General features: G+C 46.4%; 1 protein-coding gene and 1 long non-coding RNA gene across 2 annotated transcripts; both read left to right on the top strand.

The window, feature by feature from the left end:
- The first annotated feature begins 1,093 nt into the window (after positions 1-1,093).
- PLD6 (phospholipase D family member 6) lies at positions 1,094-3,963 on the top strand. The gene is made up of 2 exons (XM_036452158.2): positions 1,094-1,598; positions 3,632-3,963. The coding sequence occupies exons 1-2, from the start codon at positions 1,169-1,171 to the stop codon at positions 3,877-3,879; spliced, it is 678 nt and encodes a 225-aa protein (XP_036308051.1). The 5' UTR covers positions 1,094-1,168; the 3' UTR covers positions 3,880-3,963.
- Positions 3,964-17,593: 13,630 nt separating this feature from the next.
- LOC123652931 lies at positions 17,594-17,857 on the top strand. Its single transcript, XR_006742513.1, has 2 exons — positions 17,594-17,628; positions 17,769-17,857. It is a non-coding gene; the product is annotated as an uncharacterized LOC123652931 (long non-coding RNA).
- Positions 17,858-24,767: the final 6,910 nt, after the last annotated feature.

Here is a 24,767-nt window from a genome sequence, read left to right as displayed (position 1 = left end):
CTTCTTTTTCATTTCTTTTTAAAAATGTATATATTTGTATTGATTTCAGAGAGGAAAGGAAAGGGCCAGAGAATTAGAAACATCAATGATGAGAGAATCATTGATCACTGCCTCATGCACCCTCTCTGCTGGGGATTGAGTCTGCAACCCAGGCACAGGTCCTTGACTAGAATTGAACTCGGGACCATTCAGTCTGAAGGCGGATGCTCTATTCACTGAGCCAAACTAGCTAGGGCCTTTTTCATTTCTTTAGTCATTTCTGTATATCAGTATAGACTCGTCTATGTTTATTTTATACTTGGTTATAATCCAATACTGCAGGAATCATTTTGTTCCTCAAATTATTCCGGATTTGGCCTTTGGGGGTTCTTTTAGATCTGGCCGCTCCCCGGCACGTGGCCCGGGCAGCGCCGCTCCCCACGCGCTCGGGGAGCGCAGTTCCGTGTGGAGCTCCTCTGTGCCCCGCCGACAGTCTCCGCTAAAACCAGCTTCCAAAGGGACTTAGGCGGCGCCTCCCGCCCAGGGGCCTGCTTTTCTCAGGACGGAAGTCACGGAGACCATCAGCCGGCCCAAGGAGAGTGTGGAGGACACATCACTTCCATTAAGGACCAGACTCAGGAAAGATGAAATAGAAAAAGTCCGTCTCCTCTCTTCTCTTCCTGTGAAATGTAACAGCTCCTCCACGCGCACTCAGACCGGCCGGCCGGCTGAAAGCGGAACCGCACCTTCCGATGCGGAGTGAGGCCGGCGGGTCCGAGCAGCCCAGCGGCCCACGCAGGACGTGGCGCACAGCACGCGGCTGCCCACAGCACCACGGACCCTCCCAGCTGCTCCACACGCTGTTCGCAGACCTCCCCCCAGCGCCTCCTCCCAGGGCCCGGGCGAAGGGTAGATGCGGACTGGGAACCCGCACCGCTCTGAGCCCCCAGGGGAGGCGCGGGGCTGCGGCCAGCTTCGCGGGCGGCGGGCGGGCTGGCGGCGGGCGGGCTGTGCGCTTGGCGGAGAGGAGGGCGGCAGCAGCACGAGGCGCAAGATGCGCAGGCGCAGGCGCGGTGGGCGGGGCGTCGCAGCACGAGGCGCAGGATGCGCATGCGCAGGCGCGGTGGGCGGGGCGCCGCAGCACGAGGAGCGGGCGCCCGAGCGTTGGGCAGCGGCCTGGGCGGGCGGCATGGAGCGGGTGCGCTGGCAGGTGGTGGCGGTGGCGGCCGTGGGGCTGGCGCTGGCCCTGGAGGCTCTGCCCGCGGCGCTGCGCTGGCTGCGTGTCGGGCGGCGGCGGAGGCCCCGGCACGAGGTGCTCTTCTTCCCGTCGCAGGTGACCTGCACCGAGGCCCTGCTGCAGGCCGCGGGGCCCGGGCCCTCGGCGCCCCCCGCGGGCTGCCAGTGCAGCCTGCCCCACGGCGAGAGCTCGCTGAGCCGCCTGCTGCGCGCCCTGCTGGCCGCCCGCGCCAGCCTCGAGCTCTGCCTCTTCGCCTTCTCCAGCCCGCAGCTCGGCCGGGCCGTGCAGCTGCTGCACCAGCGCGGCGTGCGCGTCCGCGTCGTCACCGACTGCGACTACATGGCCCTCAAAGGCTCGCAGATCGGCCTGCTCCGCAAGGCAGGTAGGCGCGGGTGAAGGAGCCCGCTGGGGGCCCAAGGCCCGGGCTGGAGGTCTGGCCTCTGGGACCCTGGGCGGAAGGGAGAAGTTCAGAAGCTTCAGGTGGGGTCAGGTGTCTGAGTACAGGGGACACCCCGTTTATTTCGCAGGGTGGCTTTGTGAGGCCAGCAGGCTTTACCCCGTGAAGGGCCCTGCCCCGCGGTGGGTGCCTGGTGGGGGTGAGCCCCCACGTTCCCGTGGACCGGGTGGAGCTGAGTGTGGCCGAGCTGAGTGCGCAGGATGGGCGAGGCGGGAGCCAGGCCCGGGCGCCCCGGGCGGGCGCACAGGGGTGGCAGCCGGTGGGGCATTGAAGGGCGGAAGGAGGAAAAGGCGTTGCACCTTAAATACACTCCTGACTTTCATGCGGGGGCTTCTGAAATTAATAAAAATGATTTCTAAAAAGCGGGACTATGTTTAGTTGGCGAGAAGTTAATGTTTTTGCAGCCGCAAAACACCTGGGAAGCTGGCCTCTTCCCAGGCCGGGGACAGGTGAGCAGGAAACAGCCCTTTTGTTGTAGGATCAGATCCTGGTCTCACCCGGGTCCCCTGTGTAACGGTCTCCTGCCGGCATGCTCTGCCTCGTGAGGGGGCTGCACGCAGCCCTGCTTCGTGTCCTCAGCTGCTCCGGCCGTCCTTCCTGCAGGAACCCCCTCCACCCCAGTCCTGGGCCCAGCGACGGAAAGGAGCCCGGGAGCTCTGCCCGCGGTGTCGGGCGCCGAGGCGCACAGGCCCCGCAGCGCCTTGCTGGCCCGCAGGCAGGGGAGCTCCGCCGGCCCGGCCCTGGTGGCACTGCCCCCTCCGGCCTGTCGGTCCCAGGCAGCGGGCACTCCGTCCTCCTGCCCATGTCCTCCCCGCGGACATGCTGGCAGCGCCGTCTTCACTCCGTTGGCTCCGGAGAATGGTCAGTCTCAGGCGGGGAGACCTGGCTCCGGGCCCGCCGCCCAGCGTCACCTGCTCAGCAGGCCCGTGTCCGGGTTCGGTGCGCCGGCCCCAGGGCCGGGGCCGCGGTGGGGCGAAGGCAGGGAGAAGGTGGGGAGCCTCCTGGGGAGGAGGCGGTGTCTCTGGGCCGGAGGCGGGTGTCCTGAGCGGTTTGGCCCGGCGCCCCCACGGGGCGGCGAGCAGGACTGGAGCCCTGACCACAGGTGTGCGAGGCCACAGGCGTGGCGGCCTCCTGGCCAGGCCCCTGCAGGGGCCTCCGTCCTGAGGGAAGCCCTTAGGCCGCGGCTGGGCGGGGATGGGTGTGGAGGGAGCCCGAGGGGGCGGGTCAGGACAGGAGCGCAGAACGGGGGCTGGCAGGACACTTCCCTTCAGACGTCACTTGTCCTGACCTGGACCCCAGCTCCCCTGGACCGTCTGTCCGTGCGCTAAGCCCGGCCAGCCCACTGCACAGCCGCGTTCAAACTTGTGAACCATTTCCTCGCAGACGCTCAGGCGCCGTCCAGGGCAGGGCCGCGAAGCCCGAGGGAGGCGGTGCCCGGAGGAGCTGGGGGGGGGGGGGGGCGGCGCCCAGGGCGGGTTTCTGCTCCGTCCTCCCCAGGCCCAGGCCCTCCTGCAGGGAGGGTTTCCCGGTCCCGGCCGGCAGCAGTAAGTGCCCCCCGCGAGGAAAGCCCACAGTGACGGGTGGGCAGTGCCTCGAGGCTCTGCTGGCTGGTACGGACTCAGAGCGCGGGTGGGTCTGCCGTGGCCCCTGCTGCCTGGAGGGCTGTCTGTCCCCTCCGGGGCCAGAATGCCCTGGGCGCTGGCTGGTGGGTCACTGGCTCGGCCACCATCACCTGCCCAAGTGACAAGATCTGCCCCTTTCCCATCCATTTGGCGACAGATAGCAGTTAGTAACTGCTAGCAAATGGCCCTCAGAACTGTGGGGGGCAGGGAGGGAGGAGGAGGGAGGGGAAGGGAGCAGGGAGGGAGGAGGGGAGGGTGCAGGGAGAGGGGAGGGGGCAGGGAGGGAGGGGAGGGAGGAGGGAGGAGGGGGCAGCGAGGCTGACTCGCCTTTTGCAGGTATCCCGGTTCGGCACGACCAGGACCTGGGCTACATGCACCACAAGTTCGCCATAGTGGACAAGAAGGTGCTGATCACCGGCTCCCTCAACTGGACCACACAGGCCATCCAGAACAACCGGGAGAACGTGCTCATTTTGGAGGACGAAGACTTCGTGCGGCTGTTCCTGGAGGAATTCGAGCACATCTGGGAAGAGTTCAACCCTGCCAAGTACACCTTTTTCCCGCAGAAGAGGAGGAGCCACTGAGGCCGGCTCTCCGCCGTCTTGGCGGGAGGGGAGGGTTAATGCCAGGACTTGGTGCCTCCGGTGGAAACCAGACCAAACCTGCAAGGCCCGGTGGAGGCGGCCGTGTGCCCCCGGAGCTGCTGCGGGGCTGATTGCGTTCTGCTCCAGACAGAGCTCAACGTGAGGAAACCGTTCCGACTGAGTCCTCCTTCCCCAGGCCTCGGGGCTCCGCTTGACGAGGGCGGCTCCTGCGGTGCGAGGCCAGCTGCTGGGACGGAGGCGCTGGGGGTCCCCGCCCGAGTCCGCTGGCAGGAGCCTGGCCGCACAGTTCGGAGCAGGCTGCTGCTCACGCCCCAAGCGGGGAGCCCTCCTTCAGGGCTGCAGCTCTGGGCCCCTCTCCTGAGCCCGGGGACCCTCCTGCACTGGCCCCTCCACCACGGCAGCCCTGCGCCGTCTCCCCCCTTCGCACTGGCAGCTCGGCCGGCCGAACCGGCTGTCCTCAGCGCCTGGGCTGTAGGCAGGCCTGTCAGAGGGAAAGGTCAGGGAGGACTGCTGGGCGTGGGGGCAGGGAGCACCTCCAGGCCTGCCCCAGCCCCACCCGCTCCCGGCGCTCCCCGAGCGGCTGCCAGGAAGGGCTGTGGGACAGGCCTGCGTCTGTGCCCACGGCTGTGCTTTTCCTTCTACCGTCCTCACATCCAGAGCAGTTTTGTGTGTTGAGAAGTGGCCTTCACGGGATCCCCGTGGGCTCTGCCACCCTGCATTTCTGGTCCACGTGATCATCCACGAGAGAGAAGGCGGTTCCGGTCGTATCTGCAGATCTAGTTTACCCTCAGCCAGGCTCACGCCCACAGGGAGGAGGGCACAGCTGTGGGCCGTGCGGCTTCCTTTCGGAGCATGCGTCTGCGGATGGCTGACCCTCCTCCCTCCTGGCCGCAGGCTCAGCACCCCCGAGACCCTGGGTGCTGCACGTTTCTTTTTTCAAGTTACCTTTGACTTAGCGTGTCAGGCAAGTAAATGCAGTTATTTTTTTCTTATTTAATTGAAGCTATAAAGTATACTGTGTGGATCAGAAATCACAAGAAACGGTTTTATGTTAAATGTGTTTATCAGAGTCTGTACTCCAGTGGAGTGTGTCCTGGTCGTCGCACATGGAATAAACGTTCTCATTCTGGAATGTCAGTGCTGTGCCTGCCTTTTACTCAGTCCTTCAAACTGTGGCTCTCTCTGCTGAACAAGTGAAACCTGGGGGGAGGCGGCAACATGCAGCCCTTTAGAAACTGGTGGTGGGCATGATAGTCTTGCAGGGAGTAAGGCCTGAAGGTGTTCCTTAGGGATGCCCCAAGTGTTTCCAAGACACCCCCACTTCCGGTCCAGCTTCCAGCTCATCTGCCGGAGCTGTGGGGGCACCCCCGCAGCCCACTCCCCTAACCGCAGGTCTGGGAAACACGCTGGGTTCAGACATGGAATACAGCTCAAGCGCATCCGTAAGAGTGTGCACAGAATTAGACTGACGTCTTATCCTATTTATATTGCTTACCTGTTTTCAACATCTTCGCAGTGGCGGGAAGAATTTTAAATTACAGTTAACTTTTCAGAAAAGACTTGCCATGAAAGGAAACTCCCTCTGAAGGCAGGGGGCTGAGGAAGGACAGCACTGAAATCTACCTCCAAACAAGGCTGCTTGGTTTCCATGTAGATGAGGTGTTTGCACAGAATTACCCAGAGCCCCTGACCTTTGGGTTGGCCGCCCCTGCTCTGACAGGCGCGGTATGGCCAGGGGAGCTGACTGGCATGTCTGGTTGGCTAGACAGAGTTCACATCTGGTTTAAGAGTGCATAAGAGTACCTTTTTTTTTTCAAATTTAATAAATCTTTATTGCTCAGATTATTACAATTGTTCCCCCCCATAGCTCCCGTCTACCCAGTTCCCACCCCACCCTCTGCCCTTACCTCTCTCCCCGCATTGTCCTCATCCATAGGTGTACGATTTTAGTCCAGTCTCTTCCTGCATCCCCACACCCCTGATAATTATCAACCCATTCCCTTTCTTTACCCCTGATTCTATTATATTCACCAGTTTGTTCTGTTCCTCAGATTTTTAATTCACTTGTTGATATGTATTTGTTGATCATAATTTTTATCTTTACTTTTTTCTTCTTCCTCTTCTTAAAGAATACCTTTCAGCATTTCATATAATACGGTTTGGTGGTGATGAACTCCTTTAGCTTTTTCTTATCTGTGAAGCTCTTTATCTGCCCTTCAATTCTGAATGATAACTTTGCTGGGTAGAGTAATCTTGGTTGTAGGTTCTTGCTATTCATCACTTTGAATATTTCTTGCCACTCCGTCTGGCCTGCATAGTTTCTGTTGAGAAATCAGCTGATAGTCGGATGGGTGCTCCCTTGTAGGTAACTGTTTTTCTCTTGCTGCTTCTAAGATTCTTTGTCTTTTGCCCTTGGCATTTTAATTATGATGTGTGGTCTTCTTTGGATTCCTTTTGTATGGGGTTCTGTGCGCTTCCTAGACTTGTATTTCTTTCACCAGGTGGGGGAAGTTTTTGGTCATTATTTCTTCAAATAGGTTTTCAGTATCTTGCAATCTCTTCTTCTGGCACCTCCATAATTTTTTTTTTAAATAAATCTTTATTGATCAGATTACAAATGTGTTCCTCTCCCCCTCCCTCCATCAGGTTCCCACCCCACCCTCTGTCCTTTCCCCATCGCCCATTGTCCTCATCCATAGGTGCAGTTTTTGTTCAGTCTCTTCCCACACCTCCACTTCCTTTTTCCCTGAGAATCGTCAGTCCACTCCTCTTCCATACCTCTGATTCTATTATATTCACCAGTTGATATTGCTCATCAGATTTTTTAAATTCTCTTGGTTTTTAGATTCACTAAAATATGTAATTGATAGTTATGTATTTGTTGTTCATAATTTTTTAAAAATATATTTTATTTTTTTTACAGAGAGGAAGAGAGGGGGATAGAGAGTTAGAAACATCAATGAGAGAGTATCATTGATCAGCTGCCTCTTGCACACCCTCTACTGGAGATGTGCCTGAAAACAAGGTACATGCCCTTGACTGGAATCGAACCCGGGACCTTTCAGTCTGCAGGCCGACGCTCTATCCACTGAGCCAAACCAGTTTCAGCTGTTGTTCATAATTTTTATCTTTTTCCTCTTCCTAAATAACCCCCTTCAGCAATTCATATAATTCTGGTTTGGCAGTAATGAACTCCTTTAGCTTTTTTTTTTTTATTTTTTTATTAGTGAAGCTCTTTATCTGGCCTTCGATTCTGAGTGATAGCTTTGCTGGATAGAGTACTTTTGGCTGTAGGTTCTTGCTGTTCATCACCTTGAATATTTCTTGCCATTCCCGTCTGGCCTGCATGGTTTTTGTTGAGAAATCAGCTGACAATCATATGGGTGCTCCTTTATAGGTAACTACCTGCTTTTCTCTTGTTGCTTTTACTATTCTTTGTCTTTTGCTCTTAGGATTTTAATTATGATGTGTCTTTGGATTCCTTTTTATTTGGGGTTCTGTGCACTTCCTGGACTTGAAAGTCTATTTCTTTCCCCAGGTGGGGGAAGTTTTCTGTCACTATTTCTTCCAGAATTCTTTCAGTATCTTGTTCTCTCTCTTCTTCTGGGACCCCCATAATTCTGATGTTAGTTCGCTTGAAATTGTCCCAGAGGTTTCTTACACTATCTTCAACTTTCTGGATTCTCTTATTGCTTCTGCAGAGGAGTGTCCTCTGGCTCTTTGTGTTCTAAATCTTTGTCTTGATTCTTGCGATCTTCCAGTCTGTTTTTAGGACTCTGTGTAATATTTTTTATTTCAGACAATGTTTTCGTTATTTCTCGTTGATGCCTTTTCATATCCTCATAGGTCTCATTTATTTTATCGGCCTTTTTTAGGATATTATTGAAAAGCCTTATAACAGTGGTTTTGAACTCAATGTTCATTCCTTTACTTTTCCTCCATCTCCTTCCTTTGTGTCCTGCCTCTGGTCTGCATTTTAGTTGTTTCCCTGATTTGATGGAATAGTTTTGTGTGCTAGGTGTTCTGGTAGAGCCCAGAAGCACAGTCTTCTCAGTTACCTGCAGTGGACAGTCTTGGTGTAGCCCTTTGTGGGCTGTGTGTGCAGTCTTGTTGTTAAGCCTTGCTTATCACTGGGAAGCATTGATCTCCAAGCCAATTGGCTGGGCTGTGAGGATCAGCAGTGTCTCAGCTAGGAAGGCTTCTGTACTCTGCTTGGATGGAGTGGAGTCTCGGGGTGGCACAGGCAATCTTTGGTTCCCTGTCAGTCTCGCCTTAGAAAAGTCCTGTTTGCGGTGAGTCTCACCAGATTAGTTGCAGGCTTGCTCACCTCTTTGGTAAAGGCACAGACAAGCTTTGGATTCCAGCCAGTCCCTCCTTAGAGAAAGCCAGCCTCTGGGAGAGCTTCTGTGCTCAGCTTGGATGGGGCAGAGTCTCAGGGTGGTGCAGACAAGCTTTGTTTTCCCGTCGGCTCCTCCCCAAGTCCCGCAGTAATGGCCTCTGGCTTCACACATTTCCGACTGATCTCTGCCCGCTGCCTGACAGTCTGGCCTCTCCCTGTCTGGGGCCGTCTATCAGAGCAATAGGCTGAGTCTGTTTTCCCCTCAAAGAAGAAAGCCAGCCCCGCATTAGTTGTCCACCCTCTCCGCACGCCGGGAGTAAGTCAGCAGCGAACTTGGCCTGGCCTGGCCTCTCTGCGCGCCGAGAGTATGCAAGCAGCAATCTCTGCCCTCCCTCTCCGCGTGCTGGGAGTAAGCCAGCGCCTTTTGGCACACACAGTTCTCTGCACCTTTTCTCTCCTTCTCAGATGGCAGAGCCTCCTCTCAGCTAGCTGTCTGGTGCTTCAGGGCAATGCCTCCCCTGTTTTCCAGTTCTTAATTCAAATTTGTGGTAGCTGCATTCGAGTGTCTACCCTATGCTGCCATCTTGGTTTTTCTTCTGGCACCCCCATAATTCTGATGTTGGTTCGCTTGAAGTTGTCACAGAGGCTCCTTACACTATCTTCAACTTCCTGGATTCTCTTCTCTTCTCGCTTCTCCAAAGGAATGTCCTTTGCCTCTTTGTATTCCAAATCTTTGACTTGATTCTTGTGTTCCTCTAGTCTGTTGTTGGGTCTCTGTATAATATATATAATATTTTTAAGACTCCAAAATACAGTCTGTATGATTCCGTTTATTTTTTTTAAATAAATTTTTATTGTTCATATTACAAATGTTCCTCCCTCCCCCCTCCATTGCTCTCCTCCACCAGGTTCCCACCCCACCCTCTGCCCTTTCCCCACCCCGCATTGTCCTCATCCATAGGTGCACAGCTTATGTTCAGTCTCTTCCCACATCCCCCTCTCCAGTTTTCCCCAAGAATCGTCAGTTCACTCCCCTTCCGTACCTCTGATTCTATTATATTCACCAGTTAATATTGTTCATCAGATTTTTTTTTTTAAATTTCCTTGGTTTTTAGATTCACTTGTTGATAGTTATGTATTTGTTGTTCAAAATTTTTATCTTTATTTAGTTTCTCTTCTGAAAGATCATCTTTCAGCAATTCATATAATTCTGGTTTGGTGGTGATGAACTCCTTTAGCTTTTTTTTATTAGTGAAGCTCTTTATCTGACCTTCGATTCTGAGTGATAGCTTTGCTGGATAGATTATCTTTGGCTGTAGGTTCTTATTATTCATCACCTTGAATATTTCTTGCCATTCCCTTCTGGCCTGCATGGTTTCTGTTGAGAAATCAGCTGACAATCGTATAGGTGCTCCTTTATAGGTAACTACCTGCTTTGCTCTTGCTGCTTTTAATATTCTCTCTTTGTCTTTTGCTCTTGGAATTTTAATTATGATTTGTCTAGGTGTGGTCCTCTTTGGATTCCTTTTGTTTGGGGTCCTATGCGCTTCCTGGACTTGTAAGTCTATTTCTTTCCCCAGGTGGGGGAAGTTTTCTGTCAGTATTTCTTTCAGTATGTTTTCGATATCTTGCTCTCTCTCATCTTCTGGGACCCCCATAATTCTGATGTTGGTTTGCTTAAAGTTGTCCCAGAGGTTTCTTACATTATCTTCAATTTTCTGGATTCTCTTGCCTTCTAGCTTCTGTGGAGGAGTGTCTTCTGGCTCTTTATGTTCCAAATCTTTGACTTGATTCTTGTGATCTTCCATTCTGTTTTTAGGACTCTGTATAATATTTTTTCAGACAATATATTCTTTATTTCTTGTTGATCCCTTATCATTTCTTGATTCCTTATTAATTCTAGTTGATCTCTTTTCATATCCTTATAGGTCTTATCCATCTTTTCTAGGAAATTCTTGAAAAACCTTATAAGTGTAGATTTGAACTCTATATTCAGTCGCTTTTTGTCCTCCATTTCTTTCGTTTGTGATCTATTTGGTTTTGGCGTTTTCGCAGCTTTCCTGATGGGGTGGGGTTTCAGGGTGGAGCCTATAGCTTTGGCTTCCATCAGCCCCGCCCTATGTGGCTCCTGGGTCTCAGGGTCCTTCAGTACTGGCTGCAAGCACCTCTGAGAGAAAGGTGCCCTCGATTTTCGCCTGCTACCAAACAGCTTCTGACTCCTTCCGCTATGGAGCGGCTGCGACAATCCGCGGTCAGACTCCTCTATGCTCTCCCCCAATGAGCCCGGTATTGGGGTTCAGTTCAGTTGGAAGTGGAGTTGGAGGTGGCCTTCAGAGCAGTCTGGGGCCCCTGTCTCCATCCCGCCAGGGCAATCACGCGGCACAGCCAACCGTCCCTTCTTTGCACGCACAGCCTCCGGGATCTCCTTTCGCTGCTCCCCCGGGGTTCTGCCTTACAGCCCAGCTCCCTCTGTTTGAGCCTGCGTCCCCAGGGTCTGGCCTAGAACTGGGGTTCAGAGCAGTCGGAACTGGGGCCCAACACAGAGCTTTTATCTCCTTTCCGCTAGGGAACGCCAGCCAGGCACTCAGCCTCCCTCCTCTCCAGCTCTGTCCTCTCCGCGCAGGCCTGTCTCCGTACCTTTGGCTTTTACAGCTTCTCCGCGCTTCCTTCTGGTTTTCTCCTTGCTTCTCGTTGTAGAATTTCCAGTCAGTCGACTTTCCTGTAGTTCTGGGCAGTGTCCATTTTATATTTTAGTTGTATTTTATTGAAATTGTTGTGTGTGGCTGCGGCTAGGCGTTTACCTGGGCATCCATCTTGGATTCCTCTGTATAATATTTTTTATTTCCATCAGTGTTTAATTTCTAGTTGATCCTTTTTCATATCCTCAAGGGTCTCATTAAATTTATTGGCCTTTTCTAGGAAATTCTTGAAAAACCTTATAACCGTGGTTTTGAACTCTATATCCAGTCTTTTGTTCTCCATTCTTTTTGTGTGAGATCTATTTCCTTGTCTCGGCATTTTCGCTGCTTCCCAGAGTTGGTAGGGTGGCTTTGTGTGTTTGGTGTCCTACATGGCCCAGTGGGTCAGCCTCCCGTTACCTGAGGTGAACACTCTTCGTGCTCCCCTTTGTGGACTGTGTGTACAGCCTTGTTGTAGTTAAGTCTTGATTGTTGTTGGTTTCCCTGGGAGGAATTGACGTCCAGGCCAATTAGATGTGAGTATCAGCTGTGTCTACTCTGGGATACTTCTGTATGGGAGACAGCCTTATAGGATCAGACCTGCAAAATTGCAAAAGCCTCTGTGCTCAGCTTGGATGGCGCAGTCTCTCAGGGCTGAGCTGACAGTCTTGGCTTCCTGTCAGCCCTGCCCTTGTACGTGAGCCTCAGACCTCTGCCTTCTGCGGCTCCTCTGAGTTTCTGCCTGACAGTCCAGGATCCCCTTGTAAGAGCGTGGGTGCCCCAGTGGCTCGCTGGGAATTGGGTTGGGTCTCTGTAGTCTGGAGCTTCTGACTCCTTCCGCTATGGAGCGGCTGCGACAATCCGCGGTCAGACTCCTCTGTGCACACTCGCGCGCTGCGGCTCCCGGCTCCCCCGAGTCTCCAAGTCTCTGGGTGCCTTTCTCTACAGTCCAGATTCCACCTGTATGAGCCTGGGTCCACGGGGTTTCGGCTGAGGTTGGGGTTCAGTGTGGGGGGAGCTTCCTTTCCCCTCCTGCCTGCCAGGCACTCAGCCGCCCTTCCTCTCTGCACGCAAGCTTCTCCCTCCCTCAGCGCTTTGTGGCTCCCCTGATCCATGAGCCTCTCTCTTTTCTTGTGGTAGATTTCCCACTCCGCCAGCTTTCCTGTGGTTTTGGATGATGTCTGTTCTGTCTTTTAGTTGTTTTGAAATTGTTCAAGGTGGCAGCTTAGGTGCTTACCTAGGCCGCCATCTTGGTTTCTCTACCCCATGAGAGTAAATTTGACCACGTAGTTGATCTTTAGTTGATTCAGGAGGTATGTGAGGCCAAAGTGGCTTTGCACTGATAGCAGTTATTGGGGGACTAGTCCAGCAATGGACAGTCACACTGGAGACCCTAGAACTATGGTTTGCCCTCTGTTGGTGGCACAGCCTGAGTGTGGACAGAAGGCTAGGAGGGTTTGTGTACTGTGTGCTCGGAAGCTTTTCTGTGCCTACAAGGTCCTGTCATGGCTGCCCCTAGAAAAATGTAAAAAGAAGTAATTTCCTTAGGAGGCAAGGCAGTTACTTCTTGAGAGGAGTCAAGGACACCTTCCCCCCACCCCAGAGACTCAGTCAGTCTTATGGTGTTCAAGGCTGTCGTTTAAACCATGGGGCAGCTTAACAAATCTGATGTTGTGCAAAGTGAATCACATATTGGCACAATTAAGTTTAAAGTATTTTTAAATTCTTGCAACACTTGTGATTAAAAAAAATGTCATGGTAATTGATATGGCCATAAAGTCTGCCAACAGCTATCACAGCAAGAGTGTCTGAATGAACTGACACAATTACATTGTATTTTTTAACTTTATTTTTTTATTAAATTATTATTTGTGTACATATCTTACCATTGCCTCCCCCCTTCCATACATACCCTCCCTCCCCAGAGTTTTGTGTCCATTGGTTGTACTTATATGCATGCATACATATAAGTACAACCTTCGGTTGATCTCTTTATCTCCCCCATATCTCCCTACCTCCCCGCTGTAATTTGACAGTCTGCTTGTTGCTTTACTATCTCTGTATCTTTTGGTTCATCAGTTTATAATGTTCTTTATTATCTATAAATGAGTGAGGTCATGTGGTGTTTCTCTTTCATTGACTGGCTTATTTTACTCAGCATGATGTTCTCCAATTCCATCCAGGTTGCTGCAAGTGATGAGAATTCCTTTTTTATGGCAGCATAGTATTCCATTGTGTAGATGTACCATAGTTTTTTGATCCAATCATCTGATGGGCACCTAGGCTGTTTCCAAATCCTAGCTATTGTGGATTTACATTGTATTTTAAAACACTATATTAGTTCTAGCTGAAACCGGTTTGGCTCAGTACATAGAGCGTCGGTTTGTTGACTGAAAGGTCCCAGGTTCGATTTCGGTCAAGGGCATGTACATTGGTTGTGGGCACATTCCCGATAGGGGGTGTGCAGGAGGGAGCTGATCGGTGTTTCTCTATCTTCGATATTTCTAGATCTCTATCCCTCTTCCTTCCTCTCTGTAAAAAATCAATAAAGTATATTAAAAAACAACACTATATTCTATTTTTTTTAAAGCAACTGATTATTTTTAAAATGGCACTTCCAGATTCATATATTCTTCATTGAGATTCATAAAATGCATCCTTTCAAAGCATGCAATTCATGGTTTTTAGTATTTAACAGAGTTGTGCAGCCCAGAAATTGCCTCCTTAACAGCCTCTCTCCATTCCCTCCGACTCAACCCCTGACAGCCACTGGTCTGCTTCCTGTTGTGGGTTTACCTGCTCTGGAGATTTCATAGAAATGGAACCAACAATATGTGGCATTTGTGTCTGCCGTTTTTCACTTACCGTATTGTAGAGGTGTCAATACTTTTTTTATAGCTGAAAAATATCAATTCTGTGGGTGTACATTTTGTTTGCCTATTCATCACTTGATGGACATTTGGGTTGCTCCCACCTTTTGGTTATTACAAATAACGATGTTCCAAACATTCACATTTGTGGGACACATTTTCATTTCTCTTGAGTGGAATTGTTGGGACATGTAACTGTTGAACCCCTTGAGAAACTGCTAGCCTGTTTTCCAAAGTGACTGGACCATTTTACATACCACCCTGTGTGAGGGTTCCTCTTTCTCCACATCATCACCAACAAAAAGTTACCGGACTTTAAGCATCACCAGCCTCTCAGGTGCTGTTGATTGTGGTTCTGACTTGCATTTTTCTGATGACTAATGATATTGAGCAACTTTTTATGTACTTACTGGTCATTTCTATCTTGTCTTTGGAGACATGTCTATTTGTGTGTGTTCTCTTCCCGTTTTTCCATTGGGTTGCCCTTTTGTTGAGTTATGAGTTCTTTGTATATTCTGGATACAAGTCCCTTATGGGAAATAAGATTTGTAAATATTTTCCCAATTATTTGGGTAGTCGTCTACTTTTAAGGTTGTTTGCAGCATGCTATTACTTTAAATTTTATATTGAAACTATTACAGATGCCCCCAATTTATGCCACCTCCCTTGCACACCTCTACCTATTCTAGCCCTGCCCCCCACCTTGGCCCTCACCATATTATTGTCTTGTCCAATGCTATGCATATATGTTCTTTTATTAAAAAAAATTTTTATTGATTTTTTTACAGAGAGGAAGGGGGAGGGATAGAGATTTAGAAACATTGATGAGAAACATCGATGAGCTGCCTCCTGCACACCCCCCACTGGGGATGTGCTTGCAACCAAGGCATGTGCTTCTGACTGGAATCCAGCCTGGGACCCTTCAGTCCACAGGTCAGTGCTCTATCCACTGAGCCACACCGAATAAAGACTGCATATATGTTCTATAGCTAATCCCTTCCCCTTCCTTTTTCCAGTCCCTCCCAGCCCCTTCCCCTCTGCCATCTGTCAGTCTGTTCCATGTATAATGCCTCTGGATCTATTTTGTCTGTCAGTTTATTTTGTTCATTAGATTCCACCTATGGGAAGGGAAGATGGCTGCTGATGGGAAGGCAAACTGCAAGATAGTGTGTGAGTGACAGAACAAAGGGAGAGTGTGTGGTAGCACGGGGAGTGTCTGCAGGTGAGCTGAGGGACAGCTATGCTCCAGGAGAAGGTGGGGGACTACTTAAAGAGGCTCCCTGACTGGGCAGCCCCCAGCGCTGCTGGGTTCCCTCCCGGAGCAACCAGCTCTGACATGAGACTGCACCATCTTGAAGGGGAAAGTGGATGTTATTGGGAGCCTGAACAATCTACAACTACGGCACCCAGCACACAGCTGTGAATCTGAGAACACAGGTTCCCAAATGGCATGAGCATGTGGATTCGGAGGAGCTCTGCACCCCTCATGGAAAGGAGAGAACTATTATACATACCAAACACCCAGAGAGAGATCATGGGAGACACAGAAACAGCTCACATATGAAAGAAAAGCAAGCATCACCACAAAAGGAAGTAAACAAAATGGAGGTAAGCAACCTATTAGAGACAGAATTCAGAGAAATGGTCATAAGGTGGATGAAAAGAATGGAAGACAAATGCAACAATATGTGTAAGAACCAAGAGGAAATGAGGAACCAAGAAGAAATGAAAAATAACATCTCGCCAAAACCGGTTTGGCTCAGTGGATAGAGTGTCGGCCTACGGACTAAAGGGTCTCAGGTTCGATTCCAGTCAAGGGCATGTACCTTGGTTGCGGGATACAGTGGGGAATGTGCAGGAGACAGCTGATTGATGTTTCTTTCTCATCGATGTTTCTAACTATCCTCCCTTCCTCTCTGTAAAAAAAAAATCAATAAATATACCGTATTTTCTGGCGTATAAGATGACCCCCTAATTTTATAGTTAAAACATAGGTTTAGGCCTATATCGCTGTATAAGACTACCCCCCACTTCAAAGAAAAGACTTACTTTGCCGTCAAGATCTGCAGGTAATTTTTGTGCAATTTTGGTCTTTTGCCCCTGATTTTCGGTTGACTTTTTTTCGTTTCAAAAGTCGTCTTATACACCGGAAAATACAGTATATTTTTAGAAAAATGACATCGCTGTTATAAAGAACTCAATAGAAGGCATCACTGAAGCAGAGGACTGCATCAGTGAGCTAGAACATATGGTAGGAAAAAATAAGCAAGTAGAGCAGCTTCAAGAAAAAATAAAAAGCAAAAGGAGAGCCAAAGGGAACTTTGGGACAACACAAAATGAAACAACATCTGCAGAGGAAACTAAGCAAGGAATAGAAAACCTGTTTGAAGAAATAATGGCAGAAAACTTTCCTGATATAGGGAAGAAAACCCCCACACATATCCAAAAAGCTCAGAGTCCCAAACGATGAATCCCCCAAAACCAATGCCAAGGCACATTATATCGGGTCTATTAATAATTAATGTCGTTTTTAAACATTCGTTTAAAATCTTGCTTGGCGTTGACTTGTATTGACATAACCTTCAAACACGTGGTATCTACAGAACGTGTGAAGTGCAATTAACAAGTTTTGCTTGAAAAAGTTTGTGTTTGGTTTGGTTTTTGTTGCAAAACTAGGGCTAAGAAGATGGCGGATGAAGAGCATATTCGGCACTGCATGCTTTACGAGTTCCAATTAGGAAGAAAAGCAAGTGAGGCTGCAAAAAACATCTGTGCTCTTGGTCAAGATGCAGTTAGCGCCAAAAAATGCCAGCGTTGGTTTGAGAAATTTCGCGAGGGAAATTTTTCGTTAGATGACAAGAATGGTCGAGGCCGTGTGTCCAATTTTGATCAAGAAGCTCTTCAAGCTCTTTTGGTGCAAAATCCTCAAATTACCCAACAAGAGCTTGTGACAACTTTAAATTGTTCACAAAAAACAATTTCCAATCAATTGCGTGCACTTGGCAAAGTCCAAAAGTTTGGAAAATGGGTTCCTCATGAGTTGACCGACAACAACCGTAATCAAAGTCACAATTTGCAGTTCGCTCCTCTCTCGTCAAAACCGTTTGCCGTTTTTAGAGCAAATTGTTACCGGAGATGAAGAATGGGTGCTGTATGTTAATTTGAAAAGGCGGCCTCAATGGTTGGACAAAAATGAGGCTCCGCAGCCCACGCCAAAACCTGACTTGCATGGGAAAAAAGTGATGTTGTGTGTTTGGTGGAATTTTAAAGGAATTCTTCATTATGAACTTTTACCATGTAACCAAACCATTACAAGTGCAGTGTATAGTGCCCAATTGGAAAGGTTAGCCCAAGCTTTAAGAGAAAAAGAACCCGTGCTGATTAATCAGAAGGGCGTAATTCTTCACCACGATAATGCACGACCGCATACTGCAAGAATCACTGCTGAAAAACTGCGCCAGTTGGAATGGGAAGTTCTCCCTCAACCTGCATATTCTCCTGATATTGCCCCTTCCGATTACCATTTGTTTCGTTCTTTGCAAAACTTTCTTCTTGGAAAAAAATTTAATGAAGAATGCCTCAAAAATGCATTGACTGAATTTTTTGCATCAAAATCACAAGAATTTTACAACAGAGGGATTAAAATGCTTCCTGAGCGTTGGGCACAAGTAGTAGAAAACAACGGCAACTATATTGTTGATTAAATTTTGTTGTATTGTTTAAATAAATTCGATTTAAAAAAAGTATTAGAAAACGACATTAATTATTACTAGACCTAATAATTAAATTGGCAAACACCCGACGACAAAGAATCTTAAAATCGGCCAGAGAGAGACAAAAAGTTACATACAGATAATTTGCCCTGCCTTGGAATGTCCCCGCAGCAACGTCCCCCTACAGCCTGTGTATATATATATTGCAGCTTCAACAATAAAATTTGGGGCTTGATCAGAAAAAAAAAAAAAAAAAAAAAAAAAAAAGTTACATACAAAGGATCCCCTATCAGACTAGCGACTGATAACTCAACAGAAACACATCAGGCCAGAAGGGAGTGGATTGAAATATACAAAGTCATGCAAAGGAAGGGTCTGAATCCAAGAATACTGTACCCAGCAAGGATATCAATCAAAATTGAGGGTGAAATCAGCCGAAACCGGTTTGGCTCAGTGGATAGAGCGTCGGCCTGCGGACTGAGGGGTCCCAGGTTCGATTCCGGTCAAGGGCACATACCTTGGTTGCGGGCACATTCCCAGTGTGGGGTGAGCAGGAGGCAGCTGGTCGATGTTTCTCTCTCATCGACGTTTCTAACCCTCTATCCCTCTCAATTCATCTCTGTGTAAAATCAATAAAATATATATATAAAAAAAATTCAGGGTGAAATCAGGAGCTTCACAGACAAAAAAGGACTGAGGGAGTTTATTACCACCAAACCAGCAATACAAGAAATGCTAAAGGGTTTGCTGTAAAAAGAAATAGGAAGCAAAGAAGGAACACGGGTAAAGAATAAAAATGGCAACAAGTACCTATTAATAATAACTTTAAATGTAAGTGGATAAAATGCCCCAATCAAAAGATATAGGGTAACTGAGTAGATAAGAAAACATGACTCATATCTGCTGTCTGCAGGAAACCCATCTCAGAAAAAAAGGCGCACACAGACTGAGGGTGAAGAGATGGAAAAAAGTCTTTCAGGCGAATGGAAAATGAAAACAAAGCAGGAGTAGCAACACTTATATCTGACAAATTAGATCTCAAAGTGAAGGACATAAAAAGAGATAAGAAAGGCCACTTCATAATATGAAAGGGAGCAATCCAACAGGAAGAAATAACTCTGGTAAATATATATGCACCCAATACAGGAGCACCCAAATACATTAAAAAAAAAGTCCTGGAGTATATCAAGGGAGAGATTGACAGCAATACAATCATAGTAGGAGACTTTAATACCCCACAATCACCATTGGACAAATCTTTTTTTTCTTCTTCATAGTTTATTTATTTTTTTCATAGTTTATTTATTTATTTATTTTAATATATTTTATTGATTATTTTTGCCCCCTCCCTCCCTCCCTCCCATACCCTCCCTCCCCAGAGTTTTATGTCCATTGGTTGTACTTATATGCATGTATAAAAGTCCTTCGGTTGATCTATTATCTCCCCCAGATCTTCCTCCCCTCCCCGCTGTAATTTGACAGTCTGCCTGTTGCTTTACTGTCTCTATATCTGTCTCTTGGTTCATCAATTTATAATGTTCTTTATCATCCACAAATGAGTGAGGTCATGTGGTGTTTCTCCTTCATTGATTGGCTTATTTCACTCAGCATGATGTTCTCCAATTCCATCCAGGTTGCTGCAAATGATGAGAATTCCTTCTTTTTTATGGCAGCATAGTATTCCATTGTGTAGATGTACCATATTTTGGATCCAATCATCTGCTGACGGGCACCTAGGCTGTTTCCAAATTCTGGCTATTGTAGATTGTGCTACTATGAACATAGTGGACAAATCTTCTAAACAAAAAGTCAGCAAAGAAACATCAATCCTAAATGACTCACTAGACCAGATGGAATTGACATCTTCAGAACATTTCACCCCAATGCCACAGAATATACATTCTTCTCAAGTGCACATGGGTCATTTTCAAAGATCATATATTGGATCACATGCAAAGTCTCTTCAAATTCAAGAAGATAGAAATCATATCGAGCATCTTCTCAGATCACAATGGCATAAAACTGGAAATAAACTATTATTAAAAACAACCCCCAAAAATCAAACACATGGAGACTAAATAGCATGCTATTAAACAATGACTGGGTTACCAAAGAGATCAAAGAAGAAATAAAAATATCATGGCAACAAATGACAATGAAAACACAACAATCCAAAATCTATGGGACACAGCTAAAGCAGTCTTGAGACTGCTCTACAAGCTCTACAAGCTTACTGCAGAAAGCAAGAAAAAATGGTAATAAATTAACTAAACCTACAACTCAAAGAGTTAGAAAGAGAGCAACAAGAAAAAAACCAGTATAAGCAAAAGGAAGGAAATAATAAAGATCAGAGCAGAGAGAAACGACAGAGACAAAAAAAAAGAAAAAGAAAAAAAAGATCAACAAAACCAAGAGCTGGTTCTTTGAAAGGATAAGAAAGACTGATAAACCTCTAGCCAGGCTCACCAAGAAGCAAAGAGAGAGGACCCAAATAAAATCAGAAATGAAAGAGGAGAAATAACAACAGACCCCACAGCAATACAAACGATTGTTAAAAATACTATGAACAACTCTATTCCAGCAAACTGGATAACTTGGAGGAAATGGACATATTCCTAGAAAAATACAACCTTTCAAAACTTAATCTGGAAGAATCTAACCATCTCAATAGGCCAATAACTATGGAAGAAATTGAAGCAGTCATCAAAAAGCTTCCAGCAAACAAAAGCCTGGGGCCAGATGGCTTCAGAGGAGAGTTTTACCAAACATTCAAGGAAGAACTAAAACCTATCCTCCTCAGACTTTTCCAAAAAATTCAAGAGGAAGAAACACTTCTAAGCTTATTCTATGAAGCTAGCATCATCCTAATACCAACACCAGATAAAAGCAACACAATGAAAGAGAATTACAGGCCAATATCCCTCGTGAACATAGATGCATAAATCCTCAACAAAATTCTAGCAAATCGGATCCAGCAGTACATCAGAAAGATCATACACCATGACTAAGTAGGATTTATCCCAGGGATGCAAGGATGGTATAATATCTGCAAATCAATAAATGTGATACATCACATAAACAAATTGAGAGATAAAAATCACATAATCATATCAATTGATTCAGAAAAAGCATTTGACGCCGAAATCGGTTTGGCTCAGTGGACGGAGTGTTAGCCTGCGGACTGAAGGGTCCCAAGTTCGATTCCGATCAGTGGCATGTGCCTTGGTTTTGGGCACATTCCCAGTAGGGGGTGTGCAGGAGGCAGCTGATTGATGTTTCTCTCTCATCAATGTTTCTGACTCTATCTTTATCCATTCCTCTCTGTAAAAAATCAAAAAACATTTAAAAGAAAAAAGAAAAAGCATTTGACAAAATCCAATACCCTTTCTTGATAAAAACTCTCAGCAAGGTTGGAATAGAAGGATCATACCTCAACATAATAAAAGCCATATATGATAAACCCACAGCCAATAACATACTCAATGGGCAAAAACTAAAACCATTTTACCTAAGAACAGGAACACGATAGGGTTGCCCACTCTCACCACTCCTGTTTGACAGGGCTGGAAGTATTAGCCCTTGTAATTAGATAAGAAATAAAAGGCATCCAAATTGGAAAAGAAGAAGTAAAGCTGTCCTTATTTGCAGGTGACATGATACTGTACATAAAAAAACCCTAAAGACTCCATAAAAAAACTAATAGACTTAATAAATGAATTTGGCAATGTAGCAGAATACAAAATTAACACCAAGAAATCTATGGTCTTTCTATACACCAATAGTGAACTTACAGAAAGACTAAAAAAGCAATCCCATTTACCATTACACAAACAAAATTAAGATACCTAGGAATAAAGTTAAGGAGGTAAAAGACCTATCCATGGAAAACTATAGGACACTGAAAAAAGAGATAGAGAAAGATGTAAACAGATGGAAGAACATACATGTTCATGGATTGATAGAATCAACATCATTAAAATGTCCATACTATCCAAAGTAATCTATAGATTCAATGTATTCCTCATTAAAATACCAACAGCGTATTTCACAGACCTAGAAAGAACTCTCCAAAAATTCATCTGGAATAAAAAAAAGACGCCAAATAGCCACAGCAATCCTGAGAAAGAAGAATAAAGTAGGAGGGATCTCAATACCAAATTTCAAGCTGTATTACAAAGCCACTGTTCTCAAAACAGCCTGCTACTGGCATAAGAACAGACATGGACCAATGGAATAGAGATCCCAGATATTGACTCAAAACACTATGCTCAATTAATATTTGACAAAGGAGCCATGAACATAAAATAGAATCAAGACAGTCTCTTCAACAAATGGTGTTGGGAAAATAGGACAGATACATGCAAAAAAAAAAAATGAAATTAGACCACCATACACAAAAATAAACTCAAGCCAAAACGGGTTTGGCTCAGTGGATAGAGTGTCGGCCTGCGGACTGAAGGGTCCCGGGTTCGATTCCGGTCAAGGGCATGTACCTGGGTTGTGGGCACATCCCCGGTGGGGGATGTGTAGGAAGCAGCTGATCGATGGTTCTCTCTCATAGATGTTTCTAAGTATCCCTCTCTCTTCCTCTCTGTAAAAAATCAATAAAATATATATTAAAAAAAACCCCTCAAAATGGATGAAGGACTTAAACATATAATGGGAAACCATACACATACTAAAGGAATCCATAGGCAGCAAAATCTCAGACATATGCTAAAGCAATTTCTTCAGATATCACTCCTAGGGCAATGGGAACTAAAGAGAAAATAAACAAATGGGACTACATAAAAATAAAAAGCTTTTTTTTATAGCAAAAGAAACCATCAACAAATCAATAAGAAAGCCCACTGTATGAGAGAACATTATTTGCAAATGTTATCACTGATAAAGGTTTAATTTCCAATATTTATAGGGAACTCATACAACTTAATAAAAGGAAGATAAATGATCCAATAAAAAAAATGGACAATAGACCTAAATAGAAACTTTTCAAAAGAAGAGGGAAGGCTAAGAGACATATGAAAACATGCTCTAAGTCACTAATTATCCGAGAGATGCAAATCAAAACGACAATGCGGTACCATCTCACACTTGTCAGATGGCTAGCATCAACAAATCAACAAATGACAAGTGTTGGCGAGGATGTGGATAAGAAGGAACCCCCATGCACTGCTGGTGGGAATGCAGGCTGATGCAGCCACTGTGGAGAACAGTATAGAGTTTCCTCAAAAAACTAAAAATGGAACTCTCATTTGACCCAGAATCCCACTTATAGGACTATATCCTAAGAAACGAGAAACACCAATCAGAAAGGATATATGCACCACTATGTTCATAGCAGCACAATTCACCATAGCTAAGATTTGGAAACAGCGTAAGTGCCCATCAGCAGATGAGTGGATTAAAACCGGTGGCACATCTACACAATGGAATACTACGCTGCAGTAAAAAAGGAATTCTTACCATTTGCCACATCATGAATGGACCTGGAGAGCATTATGTTAAGTGAAATAAGCCAGGCAATGAAAGAAAAACACCACATGATCTCACTCATTTATGGAAAATAAAGAACATTATAACCTGATGAACAAAAAGATAGAGGCGGTAAAGCACCAGACTGTCAAATTACAGAGGGAAGGCTGGGGAGGAAGGAAAGAGATCAACCAAAAAGGACTTGTATGCATGCATATAAGCACACCAATGGACACAAGACACTGGAGGTAGGGGTGATAAGAGGGCATGAGACAGGGGTTAAGGGTGGCTGGGGGAAGTTCAATGGGGATAAAACTATATGTAACAAAAGTGACATTATCCAAAATAAAAGATTCCACATATGAGTGAGATCACATAGGGTTTGTCTTTCTCTTACTGGCTTATTTTGCTTAGCATAACGCTCTCCAGGTCCCTCCATGCTGTTCCAAAGGATAAGACTTCATTCCTTTTTATAGCAGCATAGTGTTCCATTTTGTAGATGCACCACAGCCTTTTAATCCACTCATGTGCTGATGGGCACTTACTCTTTCCAGATTTTGGCTATTGTAAATAACACTGCTATGAACATAAGGGTACATACATTCTTTCTGATTGCTATTTTAGGATTCTTAGCATATCTTTTCTGAAGTGGGATCACTGGGTCATAAGGCAATGCCATTTTAAAAACTGAGTAAACTCCATACTGTTTGTTCCACAGCGGCTGCATCAGTATGTATTCCCACCAGCAGTGTATCACAGTTCCCTTTTCTCCACATCCTTGCCAGCAATTGTTTATTGATAGTAGCCATTCTGACAGGTTTGAGGTAATACATCTTTGTAGTTTTAATTTGCACCTTTTTAATGACTAGTGATGTGTTAAGCATTTTTTTCGTATGTCTATTGGCCTCTGTATGTCTTCTGTGGAGAAGTGTCTATTCAAGTCCTTTGCCCATTTTTAAAAATTGGATTGTCTTCCTGGTGTTGACTTAAAATAGTTCTTTATAGCCAAGACCGGTTTGGCTCAGTGGCTAGAGCATCGGCCTGCGGATTGAAAGGTTCCGGGTTCGATTCCGGGCAAGGGCATGTACCTTGGTTGCAGGCACATCCCCAATAGGGGGTGTGCAAGAGGCAACTGATCGATGATTCTCTCTCATTGATGTTTCTAACTCTCTATCCCTCTCTCTTCCTCTGTGAAAAATCAATAAAATATATTAAAAAAATAAAATAAAATAGTTCTTTATATATTTTAGAGATTGACCCCTTATCAGATGAGTCACTGGTAGATGTGTTCTTCCATATCATGGTTTCCCTTTTTGTTTTGTTGGTTTCTTTTGCTGTGCAGAAGCTATTTAGTTTGTAGTCCCATTTAATTTTCCATGTATTTCCTTTGCTTTCAGACGTATTGGCAAAAATATTGCTGAGAGATGTCTGAGATTTTACCTTCTATGTTTTCTTCTAGGATTTTTATGGTTTTGACGTGTTTCTTTTATCCATTTTGAGTTTATTCTTGTGTATGGTGGTCTAGTTGCATTTTTTTGCACATATTTTCCCAACACCATTTATTGAAGAGACTGTTTTTGCTTCATTGAATGTTCTTGCCTCCTGCCGGGACCTGTTTGGCTCAGTGAATAGAGCGTCGGCCTTTGGACTGAAAGGTCCCAGGTTCAATTCCGGTTGAGGGCATGTACCTTGGTTGCGGGCACATCCCCAGTAGGGGGTGTGCAAGAGGCAGCTGATCGATGATTCTCTCTCTATCCCTCTCTATGTTTCTAACTCTCTATCCCTCTCTCTT

The sequence above is a fragment of the Pipistrellus kuhlii genome, unplaced genomic scaffold, assembly GCF_014108245.1.
Source record: "Pipistrellus kuhlii isolate mPipKuh1 unplaced genomic scaffold, mPipKuh1.p scaffold_m20_p_23, whole genome shotgun sequence".
Taxonomy (NCBI): domain Eukaryota; kingdom Metazoa; phylum Chordata; class Mammalia; order Chiroptera; family Vespertilionidae; genus Pipistrellus; species Pipistrellus kuhlii.
This window is presented reverse-complemented; position numbering and strand designations above follow the sequence as displayed.